Source organism: Chiloscyllium plagiosum, chromosome 23, assembly GCF_004010195.1.
Source record: "Chiloscyllium plagiosum isolate BGI_BamShark_2017 chromosome 23, ASM401019v2, whole genome shotgun sequence".
Taxonomy (NCBI): Eukaryota; Metazoa; Chordata; class Chondrichthyes; order Orectolobiformes; family Hemiscylliidae; genus Chiloscyllium; species Chiloscyllium plagiosum.
Genome location: NC_057732.1, coordinates 11,087,391 through 11,104,663, shown reverse-complemented (window position 1 = coordinate 11,104,663; position 17,273 = coordinate 11,087,391). Strand labels below are relative to the sequence as shown.

Sequence of the window (17,273 nt, the reverse complement as noted above, 5' to 3'; positions counted from 1 at the left end):
CAGGGTAGCTCTTTCTATTCTGTGATGTGCAGGCTTCAGTTTTGAAACATTAAACATTTTGAATGCGACACTTGTGGTTTGGCACTTGCATACCCTCAATGCTGTCTGTTGTAATATAAGCTAATATTGCTCAAGAAGTTGGCATGAGAAATTGGTCTTGAGTACATTTGGCTAGGGTTTGAAAAATTGAAAGCACAGCTTTTGGAGGGCTGCAAGTGACCCTGTAGTGCGGAGACCATGGTGTTAGCAGAAAGGTTGCTCACAATTCACAGCAGCAACATTGGGGGAAACGCATTCCCTTTGATGCTGAAAAGTCAGAGTCCTTGTTGCTGATAGGGCACTAAAGAAGGATGATCTTAATCGAAGCTGCAGAATGCCAGGAGAGAGGACAACAAACAAACTCATGAGTTCTCTTCTTGTTCTAAAGCAAGATCTTGCATTTGTGTTTCAAAAACTCTCAGAGGATTTCACACCTGGTTAAAATATATTAGAATATAGTGTCCACAAATCAGAGAGTTCTTAGTATGGTCATGAACTAAGAAGCAGACTTTCAGATTAGTAGAAGTCTTGAAATTTAACAGCCTAGAGCAAGAATATCAGACATAAGTATGCAAGCTGTTCTGTCCAATGGTTCTGTAAGTTGAAACTATACCTTTTATCAACAACATACTGTTATTGAATAAGTACATGAATAGGAAAGATTTGGAGGGATATTGGCCAAATGCAGGCACAGTGGGGCTAGGTTAGTTTGGGAACATGGTCGGCATGGACTATAAGACCATAGGAGCAGAAATTAGGCCATTTGGCCCATTGGGTCTGCTCCACCATTCAACCAACCCCATTTTACCGCTTTCCCGATGTAACTTTTGATCTCCATGGCAATCAAGAACTTCTCTTTCTCTGTGTTAAATATACTCCATGACCTGGCCTCCATTGGCCTGTGCTGCAATGAATTCCACTAATTCACCATTCTCTGGCTAAAGGAGTTTCTCTTTCACTCCGTTCTAAAGGGTGTTCCCTTTACTCAAAGGCTGTGCTTGGGTCCTCATCTCTCCTGCCAATGGAAACATCTTCACTCTTCCACTCTTTTGACGCCGTTCAGTAATCTGTATGTTTCAATCAAGACCCTAACTATTCACAATGTATGTTAATGATTTTGATGAGGAAACTAAATGCAACATCTCAAAATTTATAGATGACAGAAAGCTGCTGGAAGGGTGAGCTGTGAGGAGGATGCAGAGATGTTATAGTGTGATTTGGACAGGCTGAGGGAGTGGGTAAATACATGGCAAATGCAGTATCGTGGATAAATGTGAGGTTATCGACTTTAATAACGAAAGAAATAAAGGCATATTATTACTTGAGTGGTTGTAAATTGAGAGAAGGGAACATTCAATGAGACTTTGGTGTCCTTGTGCACTAGTCACTGAAGGTTAAGTGTGCAGGTGCAGCAGGCAGTCAAGAAGGCTAACTGTGTGTTGGCTTTCATTGTGAGAGGATTCGAGTGTAGGATGTCTCGCTGAAATTACGCAGGGCATTGATGAGGCCAAGCATGAAATATTGCATGCAGTTTTGGTCCCCTTATCTGAGAGAGGATGTTCTTGCTGTAGAGGGAGTGCAAAGGTTTACCAAATAGATTCCTGGGAGACAGGACTGATGTATGAGGAGAGATAGAGGTGATTAGGATTATATTCACTGGACTTTAGAAGAATGAAGGAGATCGCATAGAAACCTAAAAGATTTTAACAGAATGAGGCAGGTTAGATGCAGGATGGATATTCTGATGGTGGCAGAGTCCAGAATCTGGGGTAATAATTTAAGGATAAAGGGTAAACCTTTTAGGACTGAGATACGAATTTTCTTTCACCATCTGGTGAGCCTTTGTTTATCACTCATCGTATTTGACAATATGTGTGAATTAAAAACTTAATTAACTCATTAAAACACACAAAAGCTTTTTTTAAAGGAACCACATTATTGTGTAATACCTATACATTTAATATGTCTTAATCAATAACTTGGACACTTAGAAATTTCAGTTACTGAGAATAATTGCTGCTTTTAACAAAGTTTTTTGAATGATTCATGAGGAGAATATAATTTGACACCACCTAGTGGCAACTATTACAAATGTAACATTGAGAATTCCCTTCAAACCGCTAACAAGTAAGAGAAGCAATAGTTAAACAGGTAAGTATGGACATTTTAATATTGGAATTCCTGTTGCAAATGTTTATATAACAAGGTTCAGTGGAACATCAGTGATACATAACTTAATAAGTTATCAATGTAGCTTTCCCAGACCATGGGAGAGGTTCCTCAGTTTATTACAGTTCCAGGAAGGATACCCCAAATTGTCAAGCTTCTGGGTGAAAAGGGATGAGCCAACTCCCCTTGTTTATTCACCCACCCTCTCAGTTAGTTGCAATAAGGTTAACTTACAAAGTGTACCTTGCTTGTGGATATCTTTCTCCCACATCGAATGAATTTAAGTTTTAAAAGGAATCAACCAATCCAGGCTTTCGTGAGTTCTCAAAAGAGTGCCATTTTTGTTACTAAATGTGAATAAAAAACACTGAAATCAAAAGTGAGTCCGAGAAAAAAAAGTTAAACTCTGTGTTGTTCATGAAGAGCAGGTACTATGATATTGATAGTCAAGGGGTCGATTTTGTGAGTTGTGCCTTTTCAAGATGATTGAAATGATGAGATCCTGTTTTCTTTTGACTGGCTTGCTGGCTATCTGGCTTCTAACACTCAGAGTGAGCTTTTCTTTACCTGAAATGCAGGGGTGCCTAATGGAAGGTTCTTCAACACCAGGCACAGTGCAACAGCTGCAGGACTGCAGCAATTGTATGGTAGACCTTCTGCGTGAGGCAAGCCAGTGTTTGGCTGCTTCTAGGACAGGCGAAGGCTGGGTGTGTGAAGGGATTTACATTTAGTCACCCGAGCCATTGAATCCCAGTATCAATGTCAAGGTGAATGGGGGAACAGGGAACCTTGACCTCACACCAGGAGCTCCTTCTGCACACAGAGACAGGACAGTGTCAGTCGGCACCCAGACAGAAATGGAAAGTGCATTAAACAGTGGAATGATTTGGAACTGTAAAAGTAGAATCTAAGAGGATTGAGTTGTTACTATCACAAAGCCTCATAATTTTTATATAAATCAGACAAACACACAATTAATATTTGATTATCAAGTTACACATTAGCTAAAGATGTCTCTATATTTCTCTAAATTTGCAATCCCATTGATAATTAATCATTTAAGATTGTGTTCATAAACTTTCCTCTACCTACTGGACATGATTAGAACAAGACGTATTCTATACTCAAGGAATAATGTCAAAGATCATTTTTAAAATTTGATTATTATTTTATTTGAATAATCAGCTTGCTCAGATCTTTCTTATAGTTTACCTTGTTCCTAGTCTTTTGTGCAACTCTAACTTTCTTTACTTTATTATTCATCTGTCTGAGCCCTAAAGATCTGGATTTCCCTCTCTTCACTTCTCTGCATCTTTACATTTCCTCCATTACTTTAAAGACCACCTTGAAGCCAGTTCCAATTTTCCCTTAATTTTGACCAATAAAGCTTGAAGTGTCTTGAAATGTTTTATTACTTCAAGGGTGTTCTATAAAAACAAGCTATACTTGCTGCTGTCTTGATGATTGGACTAATGGATCTGTCAGGCCCCAACTGATGGTACTATTGGACAAGTCAGATCCCAGAATGAAACTATCTTGATAGATAATAAAGGTTTTTCAGTGAGTTATTCAATATGGTAGTTGGCTACAGAGTCATTCACACAAGGATGCAGATTTTGTTTAACAATGAAACAAAAGCTTATTACACAAAGAAAGGATAAGAAGTATCAAGTTATCTAAATACGGATGACAGTTAGAATGATCATAAAATGCACACATAACAAAGTGTCAATCTGTTTCCCAATACAATGGAAAATGACTCAAGTCCAAATAAATCACACATCCATCAGTCTTAAGTTTCTGCTTAGCTGATTCCATGCAGTTTTTTTGCTATTGTCTGAGGAGATGAATGAATGAGATCTTTCCAAGTGTGCTGACATGAACTTTTCACAAATCTGAGAGCCTAAACTTCCTCACATTTGATAACCTTCAGATATGTAACAGACTCACCTGGTTTAGAAATTTTGCAAGCTAAACCCTTGTACTGAGCTAAGTATTATGCTGGACATGTCCTGAACTCTTCCAGGAGAGAAACAAAACAAAACTTCCTTCTTTTTTGTTCTGGACTGAATTATAAATAAAACTTACTTAATCTTAGTTTCTTCTGAGCTGAAGACAAAGTTAACGAGCTTAAACATTTCACCCACATATTATACATAATGTAAATAGTATAAATATATTTCTATTAACACTGCAGGGGTTTGCATTTGCCTGCTCTGTGACAAATGCTCCATTTTGTCACTATCCTGAAAGACACTCTGACCTTTCCTTTTAGTGGAACCGCTTAACACAAGTAACCAAGAGGTGGAGGTACCAGGGTTGGACTGGGGTCAGAAGTCACATGACACCAGGTTATAGTCTGACAGGTTTACTTGAAATCATAAGCTTTTAGAGCGCTGCTCCTGCATCAGGTGAAGTGAGAAGTACTCTGAAAGCTGGTGATTTCAAATAAACCTGTTGGACTTTAACCTGGTATTGTGTGACTTCTGAACAAGTAACCAAGACCTATCTTCCTCTATTTTGAAATTTAGATTCAAAAATACTATTAATACATATGCATTTCAGTATGCAACAAACATTTTTCCTGAAATACTAGATATCTGCAGTCAACATTGTAAAACATGTTAAATATTTATTTCTAAAATCTTTTGCAAAAAAGGTATGACCCCCAAGACCCCTCATCAAGTTTCACATAGTTACACTACCATTCTATTCAATGGTGCTCAATAGTGTTGATTCAAGCAGAACTTGCAGATTGGTAGCAAGCCACCTTATTGGCTGATGAAAAGCCCATTTTGGGTGCTCCTCAGAACGCCACCTGCCTCCAAAAGGTTGCCATTGACCCCAGGACCTTAACTAGACCAGAAAATAAATACTATATGTGAGAAACTAAGCTCACACACTTCAATAATTGCAGTCCAAGACAAAATCTGAATCATCAGTGTCCTTTATTTTACACTTGCAAGAGGGTGTGATGTCCAGTGCCTATAAGGTAGGGGACATACACACACCAAATTCAATTCATACACAATATTTATATAATTTGGTTTCTTTTGTTTTACATTGCTCCTCCCCTGTTTACATCCTCCACTTCCCTTAGACTGGCCCCATTACTCCTGTCTATCTCTTGCCTTATCCGGCCTTGTCTGTGACAAATGTTTATTTCTGGCCTCACAAGGCTGTTTGACCTCATCCCGCTGTAGGTCATTGTTAGACATATTCTTTCTTCATCATTATCTACCCCCTCCATCTGGGCCTTTCCCGAGGCCGTTCTGATCCCTATGACCCTTTTAATTGGGGTTTGTTCCTGTGTTTATGATGTTTATACCTACTATTTGTACAGGCGTATCTAGCTTAACTTCATCCCCTCACAGCATCTTATCTATTTGCCCGTAATATCTACCATTGTTTTGCTGTCACGTTTCATTCTGACTTACAACTTTAGCTAATACAAAAACAATTATATATTTCCTCCACATCGTTTCCATTCTTGTTGACTCAGCTCTTGGCTAAAACAATTACACACTGGTGTGAGTTCATTTACTTTGTAAAATGGAATTGCAGAAGTAACATTATTTTTCCCACATCCCACACTGTAGATGTCATTTATAGATCACAGTCCAGCCATTTTGCAGCAAGTAACTAACCAATTTGGCTCACCAAGGCTGCTCACTGTGGTGTAAGGGTGTGAAAGAGTTAATGCTGAAGATAGCCTGAAGCACCATCTCCAATGACAATGTTATATACACTCAGGAGGAACACCGCTTGAGGTCTGGAAGGAGTAAGACCTACTATCCACTCCTCATAGTCTCTGTAACAATATCTATCAATTTATTGACACTTGTATCTAGATGTTATCATACTTAGACTATTTCTTGTTTAGTCAAGAGCATCTTCTTATTACATTACCATTTAGAAGGCACAGGTCAGGAGTGTGATGGGACATTCTTGTCTTGCCTTGATGGGCGCGGCTCCAAAAATGCATGATTAGCAACACCTCGACATTCACTCCTAAGGTGGCCTCATTACATTGCAACAATACATTAAGGCTTCTGAAACAGCCCCTTCCAAACCCATGCCCTATACCATTAAGAAGGTCAAGGTCAGCATCCTGACTTGGAACTCTCTCACCATTTTGTCACTGTTGCTGGGTCCGAATTCTGGAACTCTCTTCCTAGCAGCACAGTAGCTATTCCTGCACATGAAGATCTTCAGCAGTTCAGGAAGATAGCTCAGCATCTTCTCCAGGGCAAATACAGATGGGCAATCAAAGCTAGTCCAGCAGTGATGCCCACATGAATGAATAGAAATGAAACCAAGTCATGTGTTCCACTGGTCTCCTTGCCCAAATTAAGGAAGGAGGTGGGTAAATCCCCTTCAGGATTTCCATGCAGAAACATTTGCCAACCAATGACCATTCACAAATAATACATTCTCAGGGAATTCTAATAAAATACAATAAAAATAAAAGTGGATGTAAAATAGCAGTAAATGTCCATAAAGACAGAATTGAATTCTATTAAAAATGATGCATACATTCTGTTGCTGATATTTTTATTCATATGCTTACGGCAGAGTTTTTTAATCAAATAGTATGATGTTCAACTGACAACTGCAGGCAGAGTCTTTCCAAGCCCAGAACAGTGAGGGCTACAGTGGGAAGTGTTGGGAGTATTGCGGGAGATGGGAGCGAGGCCTTTCTCAATATTGTTACTGACAAATTGCATTTGCTAAATAAGTCCCGAACTTCAAGATAAGGTTCTCGTCAGTGAGCGGTGCAAGGCCTATTAACCAGATTTATCACTCATGATCACCTCATCACTAGCTAGACTTATCTCATTCTTCTGCAAGCTCCTAATCTCCCAACTACTGGATAGAAACGAGATGCTGAGAATTTGCTACTTGGCCTCCCAACCTGTATTTATATGCACTTAGTATGAGAGCCCACTGGCCTGAAACTATGGCTGCCACTGCCTTGTCCTCTTTAAGTAGACCTAGTTGGGGGGGGGGGGTAATTGTGATCAATTATTATTACCAATTTATACTCATAAAGGTGGAATGTCCTGACTCCAAATATGACTGCCAAACCTTCCTTCTCTAATTAGATACATTAGCCAAAGTCCTGGGATGCATATCGAATATTGGGTGCTCCTGTCTGGAGTACACAATTTTCCCCTCTAAGGTGTATACCCACCTGGGAAAAACATGTAAGGACTATGTCCAGGTTCTTTGAGTGCTCCTTATTGATCATCCCTGATGTGAGTTAGTCATCTAGATAAATGGCAACTGGGGTAGAGCTTGTAAAATGTCTTCCATTGTCCATTAAAAATTGTACAGGCTAATGATACCCCCAAACATCAGTTTTGTATATTGGTACAAAACCTTATGGGTATTAATTGTAGCATACTCATCTAACCACAATTGCAGGTACATGTGGCTCATGCCCAACTTCATGAAGGACACCCTCCCTGCCAGCATTGCATAGAAATCCTCTATACGAGGGATTGGGTATTTACCCGGATGAGAAAAACAGATTACCATTTATTTATAATCTCCACAAAGGCAAATCGATCTGTTGGGCTTCTCAATCATTATGACCGGTGCTTCCCATTCCGCAAACTGGACTGATTTGATGATTTCTTTGCTTTTCAGCTTTCTGATTTACACATCTTTGTTTGCCTTACAGGCAAACATCACTGGGAGGGGTTTGCAGAATCATGGAATTGCATCCTGGTCAACATGCAAGGTGGGCCTGACTCTTCTGATAGTCCCTAGATCTTCCTGAAAAACCTCTGAGTATTTAATTAGGATTTCATTTTCTAATTGAAAAATGTTGAGCCAATCAAGGTGAATTGTTCTCAACCAATTTCGCCCCACCAGCTTGAGTCTGAGTCTTTTACTTTTATTGGTCAATGCATTGGAGGTGTTGGGAGGTCATGTTGCAGCTGTACAGGACACTGGTTGGACCACTATTTGAATACTGCGTGCAATTCTGGTTTCCCTGCTATAGGAAGGATGTTGTGGAACTTGAAAACGTTCAGAAAAGATTTACAAGGATGTTGCCAGGGTTGAAGGGTTTCAGCTGTAGGGAGAGGCTGAATAGGTTGGGGCTGTTTTTCCGAAGAGTTCGAGGCTGAGGGGTGACCTTATAGAGGTTTGTAAAATCATGCAGGGCATAGATAGGGTAAATAGACAAGGTATTTTCCCAGGGGTGAGAGAGTCCAGAACTAGAAGGCATAGATTTAAAGTGAGAGTGGAAAACTTTAGAAGTGACCGAAGGGGCAACTCTTTCATGCAGAGGGTGGTGTGTGAATGGAATGAGCTGCCAGAAGAAGTGGTGGAGGCTGGTACAATTACAGCATTTAAAAGGCATTTGGATTGAAATATGAACAGGAAGTGTTTAGAGGGATATGGGCCAAGTGCTTGTGAATAGGACTAGATTAATTTAGAATATCTGGTTGGCATGGACTAGTTCAACTGAAGGGTCTACTTTCATGCTGTGTATCTCTATGACTGTACAATCAATGGTAACCGAACCAACTGTTTCTCAGAATATACCAGAACCGAAGTTGAATCCTTAATCTGTAAAGGCTCCCTGGTATAAGTTCTCAGTCTAGCTGAGGTCTTGGGTTGGAGTCCAGAGTGAATTTTGTTAAAGACTGGTTCTGCAATTTCTGATACAGCCGCACTGGTATTGACCTCCGTTAGAATCTGGAGATGTTTATTTTGATTGATTCTGATTTGGATGTTGCAAAGCAATTGAACTGTTCCCAACCCAGATATAGGTGGACTTTCCAGGGTGCGCAATCTCCTGGTACCTGCCTATGAGTTCTCTTATTCAGTTTAGGTCCAGCAGGATCCTTTTGCTGTCTCGAATCCAGCAGCAACAACAAAGGCCTGCCAGCCTGGATCCTGAAGAAAATTTAAACCATTTGACTGAGGCTTGGCTTTGTTTTGGTGTTTGGCTGTAAACTGACTTGGAGTACCTCTGTTCAGGAGATATCCTGAGTGATGCTATGCAATTGCCTGCATTCAAGTGATGTTCCCCAAGCTCAGTCAGACTGGCAAAGGTGCCCACTTCCATCAGAGTACCCTGTAACTCACATGCTCCACTTGCTGCATTTTCCAGTGACAAAGCCAGTTGTCATGTCTGTTTGAAATCTAGTTGGGCTTCAGCTAGTAGGCACTTTTGCATAGTTACATCATTAATCCCACATACCATCTGGTCTCTCAGTATCTCATTAAAGGATAAAGGATAAACTAAAGTTACAGGCCTCTGCCGGCATCTTGGCATAGCCAAACATCCCTCCCCCGGTTCCCAAATTACCAAGTAAAACCAATAGCATTTCAGAGTTAGAGGAGGCTTATTGTAATAAGCCTTATATTCCTTACATTCATAATATTACATAATATTCCTCCACTAAATCTGTCCACCCATGAAAGGCTTTAGTACCTGGTGCTTCAGTGAACGTTAGGCTCCTTATAGCTGATAAAGCTGTGGCTCCATTGTTTTTCATCTCCCCTAATGTCATTTGCCCAGGAAAAATACCGCATTCTTTCTGCAAACTGGGCCTGGTCTTCGACGTTAGGATCAAATGAATCAAACTACCCAAATAACAGCATGATGCCAGAAATGCTTACCCCAACTCAAACTCAACTGCTGCAAGTGAATTTCTTCAGGAGCGTGCTCTTCTCTCATTGCCACTGAAGTAATTCCACAGAGGCTGGTATCCTGTCACCAGGTCACCCTTTAATTCCACGTGGAAATATAACTCATCCAGCTTCCTAAGAGCCAGCTCTCAGAGTGAACAAATCCTGTCACTGCTGTTTATATCTGTCAGCCAGGGCTCCCTTATTTGTACCAGATTATCAGTCCCAATCAGGGAATTCATACTCTGCTAGGTCCATCTGGATGACCTCATTACTATCACTACAGTTTCTCACTCTCTTGTTCATAGCCCCAAACTGAAAACCAGTCACATGCTTATTGGTAGGTAGTAGGCCCTGGTCAGTAACTGACCATTAGTGCACAGACCAATGGTTGGATCTCCATTTGTATGCACACTCAGATTCTGCCCAGTTGCACCTTCTCTTACTACTGCTGGAATAGTATAGCTGTGCAAGCAGTGCTTACAACGAGAACCAAGATACTTGCTTTTAAAAAGATGCAGCAGTCCTTGTCTATTTTGTGATCAGTCATTTTCCCATTTCAGTCCACAATCAAGAATACAGGAAAAAAAATGGTCTTTACACTGATATATTTGGGCACCATAGCTTAATGAAAATCAGCACACGTATCGGGTTCTGGGTATAGAGAATAAATTAACCCTTTCTGTCTCATGATTTTGTGCATGCTCTTACCAGATGTAGAAAAAAGTAAGAATTTGTGAAGGAAATTTCATCAGGCATGCCATCATGCATAGCTCTCACTTGCTGCCTACAAGGTACTGGTAGGGTGACTTATAAAACTTTTCACTATATTTTTCATGTAAAAGTACACATGACAATAAATTTCTATTCTATTCAATTCTACTCCTGCTGGCTAATGTAGATAATAGTCAGAGTGGAAAACCCAAGTCAGTTTGCTCAACCTCTGCATCAAGAAAGTAATCAGCCAGTTGTTGAGGTTAAACAAGGTGTGCCTCACTGTGCTAGAGTGCATTGCTTGCTCATTAGACACTGAAAATGATAGTATCACCGATAATGTGTTTGTGAAGTTGGAAAAAAGAGACAATTGACATTTCATGACAATAATTATTGGCCTCACTGCAATTTGCAGAATGTTAAAATCCTGCCTCTACCCAATTTGACTTTGCATCACTGTGGCACTATTCTGTATCTTAGTGTTCATTTTAAGGTCACACAGACATGACCTTTTACTAGTGGCAGTAATACTATGCTGTCCACGATTTTCCGATTTACACTGCCTGTAAATGCTGGAAGCATGTGATCAGATCTACAGCACAAACTGTGTGCTTCTGTCTCTGATGCTCTAAATTGTTCGGCTTAAATGAGACTTTACTCTGGAAAAGAGGTGCCACATCAAAAAGTAATCAAAATGATAAACCAGCAAATAAAGCAACCTCCATTGACATAAATAATTGAAGAACTCTTTCACACTTTTGGGAATCTTATGAAAATTATAAATGCACCTGGCAGCATAACACTATCTGGTTACCTTAAAAATTTATATTATGCAAAAAATAAATCTATTCCATCTAAAATTGGATGAAAAATGATTCAATTGAAAAGCAATAAAAGCAGCAACTCCATGTAATATTAATTGTGCAGTGTTTATATCATTGTGGCTGCAAACACAGTGTACATCTAGCTTTTATTCTCTAAGTACTTCACTTTAAATTACAGCAGATTATCACTTAATTTGTGTAATAATAAAACACTGACAGAACTAATTGTTGCAGTCAAGATGTGACGGAATAAAATTCATTATTTCAAACATAAACATTCTCCTCCTTTCAGAATCGAAGATGTGACCACTTCACAATGTAACAAGGTGAAAGTGGCATTTATCTGTTTTTCAAGATCTCAAATATCCCAAAGCAGTTTACAGTGGAAGTGTAGTCTCTGTTGTACTGCAATAAATACAGCAAATGTCCAAAGCAAGGTTAAAAAAACAACATTGTCATAATGACCAGATATTTTGTTTTCAAATGATAAATATTGGCCAGAAAACTAAAGAGATTTTCCTTTCTGTTCTCCAACATATTGCATATGGTATCTTTCAAGCCCACCTGAGAGAACAGATGGGCCTCAATTTTACATCTTATCCAAAATACAGTGTTGCTGTGTAAAGGTTTTGGGACCTTGGAGCAATTTTGCGGTGATCTCATGGTGCAGCTCCCCACTGGGTATAAATAGCACAGGAGCAGTGTTGATTAGGTTTGAAGAGAGAAGCATATGCAGAGAAATTCTTTCAATAATGTGACAGTCAGATTAGAGCCTCAGGTTACAATGTATGAGAGTATTTAGTCTTAACATGCAATAGGCAGTGTATATCTGGAGACAAATTCTTCTCCTGTCCTTCTCCTTGACCAGTCTGAATTGAACCTAAACTCGTAGTTATAGAGCATAAAAATACGCAACAAAAGATACCACCTGTTCCCCCCACTCAGGGAAATGATAACAAAATCATGCGTATGATGATGACAAAGAGGAAAACATTTTGTGAGCCCTAATGCTGCTGGTGTTATGTTTGAACTATAGTTGCTGTGTATATTATTTATCTGATTTATCCCTGCACATGGAAAGATGTCTCTAGTTCTGAATACAAACATTTTATCCATCTGATTTAAAGTAGCTCCAAAGTTTCAACATACATGCAGACTTTGCAGGAGCAGAATCCTGAATCTTTTCTAGAATTTTCTCTCTATTGAGTTGATCACTTGACTCACTCGCTCCATTCACAAAGGCAATCGCCATTGAACAAAGATCTCCCAACAGACAAACATATTTGGACAAGCTTATAGTGAGGTGTCACATGCAATGGCTAGGCTCATAAGACTGTAGAAGTAGGAATAGCAACAGGCTATTTGGCACGTTAAGCCTACTCTGCCTTTCAACAGAATCATGACTGATCTGACATTCCTCATGTCCACTTTCCTACCTTTTCCCTGTAACACTTGATTCCCCAACTAATCAAGAATCTACCTCGGTCTAAAATATACACCCAGACTCTGCCCCGATTGCTCTCTGTGGCAAGGAATTCCAAAGACTCCCAACCCTCTGGGAGAAGGAACTCCTTCTCGTCTCAGGTTTAAATTGGCACACTTTTTCACTCTGGTCCTCCACTTTCCCATGAGGAGAAACATCCTCTCAGCACTTACTCTATCAAACCCCTTAACAATTGATGAGATCACCTCTCATTCCTCTCAACTCCCATGAGTAGAGTCTCAACCTCTCATAAGACAATCCGTTCATACTGGTTAGAACTTCTTTGAACTACCTCCAACGAAATAAGTCTTTCACAAATAAGGAAACCAAAACTGCTCACAGTACTCCAGATATGGTCTCAGCAGCACCTTGTACAGTTGCAGTAAGACTTCCCCTACTCTTATACAGCAACTCCCTTGAAATAACGGACAACATTCCATTAGCCTTCCTGATTACCTGCTGCCCCTGTGTGCTAGCTTTCTGTGTTTTGTGCACAGGTACCCCCAAGTCCCTTTGTGTTGAAGCTTTCTGCACTTTCTTTCCATCTAAATAATATTTATTTGTTTTGTTCTCCCTTCTAAAATGAACAACTTCACATTTCCCCACCATTCTATTATTCCTCATTTGATGTCAAAGCTTAAATGACAGCTTTGGGCTCTCGCGGAATTGCCTCTACAGAATGGACTACAAGAAGAAACTTTCATGTGGTAAATGTGTGCTCTTAATTCACATTGTTCTTGAGTTTATGACTTTGTACATAGCTGGAGGCTGAAGTGTACGACAGATAGCAAACCTGCAGGTATGAAGCAGATAACAGGTAACAAAGAAGTAAATATTGGAAGGTGTCAGACCTTTGAAGATTGCAGAACAGCAAAGAGCATGCAGCATACACAATATTACAACAATATTGTATGATATTAATGATCACGATAGCAACACATTTTGGACAAAAGTGCATCATAATCCACCATCATCCAGTCCAAAAATAACTATTTACCATGGTTCACTTTTTCTGATCTTGAGCCATTTTGTAAAAAAAAAAGAGCTTTGGCCTTGCTAGTGCATAGGCTCAACTTTGTTAACCAGCCTTTGTTATGAAAGCTTGTTAAACACTTTGTTAGAATGCTTAAAAAGAACATGCACTGTATTTCCTTATTCAGCCTTCTTGTTACTTTGTGGTTGCTGATGGTGATGAATTGGTAATGTCACTGAAACAGGCTAATTCTTTGGAAACATGGGTTCAAATAATAAAATCTTGAATGTAAGGCTAGTCTCAGTCATGTCACCATAACAACTATTGTTGTTAAAAAAAACCATCTAGTTCTGTAAAGTCCTTTCTGGATCACTAATGAAAACTCTCCATCTTTAACTAGTTTGGCTGAGCCCACATGTGATTTCAGGCTCACAGCAATGTGTTAACAATTTTTCCCACTCCGCTTGATTGCTACACCAGTGATCTTCCATTTTTAACAAAAGCTGCAAACTTCTTCCGATGCACTTACAATAACGGTAAAATCAACTGTTAATTTTAGACTTTTATCATCTAATTTGAATACCTGGGACCTTTCATGGACTTAATGTTTTCAGAATGATAAATACTGATTTAAGATGGCTACTAGTGGCCACCAGACCAAGTTGGGCAATGGTCACAAAGCCATCAAGAAACATTAATCTGTTTAAGTGAAATTAACATCATTATTAAGAAGGAATTTAAACACATATCTGTACCTCCTGGTTGACTTTTACATCTTTCTCAAAGTTTGGGATGAAAGTTGCCTGCAAGTTATTCAGCTTGAAAAATGCAATGAAGCCAAACATGGGTTAATATAGCGAAACTGTGTTTCAGATGTCAGCTTTTAGAAAGAGAAAGAAGCAAATGGATTTGTAACAGCTGATTGAAAAGGCTTTCTCTCTCTCTGTCTCTCTCTCTCTCTGTTTATTCTCCGCATCTCAGAAGACAATACCTGATTCCTCTACTGCTGAGAAAATAAGACATCAGTTAAACAATAGTGGTCTCAGAGTAAGACCTCTCACCTTAAGGATTCTAAAGACATTTTTAACTACCTATTTTTGACTTTCCTTCTTGTATTAAACACACTTCCCTAATACCTGCATTTGTATGTGTTGGATTAAAGTATGCGTCATTATTTTTCACGGAGCTAGTAAATAATAAAATTATCCTTTGACGCAAAAATTCCTTGAAATTGGCTCCTTTGTTTTAACCAGTACTAAATTTTAATTGAAGTGTGATATCGCTACATGCTCTGAAATGCTGTGTGACCTTCCCATTAATAGACTTAGCAATATTCACAAGCACAAAATTGCAATTCTTTTCCTAACTTTGCAATAATATTCATTAATCCGGAGGGAGAAGCTTGAGATATAGGCAGGTGATCCATAATACGTTGTCTGATCAGTTTTTCCCAAAACATGCGCCAAGAGAAGAAAATTAGGCCCAAAAGAAAATGAATGGAAATTTCCTCTCATATACTCCTGCTCTGATGCTGTAACAATATAGGCAAAAAAATTCAGCCGGAGTTATGGTGAAGCTATGGTGTTTGAACAGGAACAGCTTCAAGCAAGTTTCAAATCCTAGACTCAGTTATCTGATGCATAATGGCTGTGACACATAATGAATATTACCCTTCCCTTCTTGTAAGAAATTGTGGATTGTAAATTAAAGTTGGGAATATTAGGAAATAAATGCCTCTAATGTTTATGTGACAATTTTTCAACTGGACACAGGCTTAATCTGCTTTGATGGAACTTTAGCTCATTTTGATATTGTGCCATTACATGAATTTTTTGAGGTATGGTATTATTGTGCAGTAATTTATATCGCTTGCAGAGATATTTAAGGAATTATTAAGTAAAATAGTCACAGGTATAGATGATGCAGTTCTCTACAGAAAAGAAAATGGTCTCTCTGCAAGAATATCAGCCAGATTCCTGAGCAAGTCAAATATAGATTGCGTGGGCTGAATTTGAATAGTGTGGGTTTTAAGGTTGGCTGATTATCATGAAAGTTTGATTGGCTTGAGAGAAATTTGATCATCTCAAAGATTTTCTTTATTAATTACCCCACCTCCAGTGAAATTGAGTGGATTGGGATATCCATGATTAGCCAGACTGGAAATGGCCTGAGGAGGAATGGGCCTTTGTAGTTTCATATTTACATTCTTATGTTCTTCGTACATTTCTCACTTGAGAAATTAGGAGTAAAAGAACACCTTTCAAACCGAGCAAACAATATCTAGGCCCTACTTATAATTGCAGAGGTTGGGCACCTTTGTTACCTTAGGGAACCGCAAACACTGCTGGAAGTTACTGAACTTTCAGTACCTGTAGCATTGCCACCTTCACAGCCCACATACTGGCCGCCGTACTAGAATATGCATGTTCTGTACTTGCAAACCCTTTATTATTTATTCCACTAAGAAAGACAAGCTCCCAATGTAACAGGAGAGGGAAAATTTCAAACAACTGGATTATACAGTTATTATGGGCACAGCATAGCTCATTGTGAGCACTTCGAATAATCATTAGGTTAGATACCATTTTAAATACCAAAATTTCAATAACGATTCAAGTGTTTATTAATTGACTGGATGAATAACAAACAGAAACAAAGCACCAATAATCAGTAAACATCTTACTAATGAGCCGTCAGAAAAGTCAACAGCTATCACACATCGTTCAATGATGAGAGCTTAAAAGAAGGGAAAACAACATGTATTTTACACTGGAATGACTGATGCTAAAATATCACATCCCTACTGTATTTTAGAAAGCAAATCAATGTCAGCTATTGTCCTTGGATAAATCTAATGCCTTAAATAAGGATAAACCCAAATTTACATTCTCCTGGAAGAGCGATATCTAAACTCAATATCAAATGGCAATTTGGCCTGAGTTTGTCTCCTTCACATGACTATTATTACCTGGCTACTTTAAAATTGTGACCTGGCAAAAGGCATTTTGAGCCTAAGTCTGGCCACAGGATTAATCAATTCAAATTATTAGACCATTCAATTTGTTTTTCACTACTGAATTCCCACTTTGCTGTCTTATTTGCATTGCTTAATTCAATAGACAGATAAATCAATTTGATATTTGAACATAAAAGATGACTTTGATTTATCAGTAGTCTTTTCAATATCCCCGATTGTTCCTTATGTGTACACAAATTTACAAACAATAAATGTATGTTTGTTTTGTTTGTACATGCCACTGACAATTAGACCGGCATTTATTGTCCATCCTTACTCATCCTTGCGAAGGTGCTGAAGAGCAGCCTTCTTGAACCATTGCAGTCCACGTGGCATAGATACACCCATGATGGGTTAATTAGGGACTTCCAGGATTTGTATCCAGTGATGCTGAAGAATTGGTGG

At 39.0% G+C, this 17,273-nt stretch overlaps 1 protein-coding gene across 7 annotated transcripts in view; it reads left to right on the top strand.

Annotated features, from left to right (window-relative positions):
* arhgef39 (Rho guanine nucleotide exchange factor (GEF) 39) overlaps positions 1-17,273 on the top strand; it is a 187,086-nt gene that overhangs the window by 64,413 nt on the left and 105,400 nt on the right. For 3 of the 7 annotated variants that reach the window (XM_043713496.1, XM_043713509.1, XM_043713498.1), the window contains exon 3: positions 7,895-7,954. The exons of 3 other annotated variants lie outside the window; for them this stretch is intronic. In XM_043713496.1, coding sequence (XP_043569431.1) covers positions 7,895-7,954 — 60 coding nt within the window. Of the gene's footprint in view, positions 1-7,894; positions 7,955-17,273 lie in introns of those variants that run through there. One more of the 7 variants, XM_043713505.1, reaches the window with a different exon arrangement.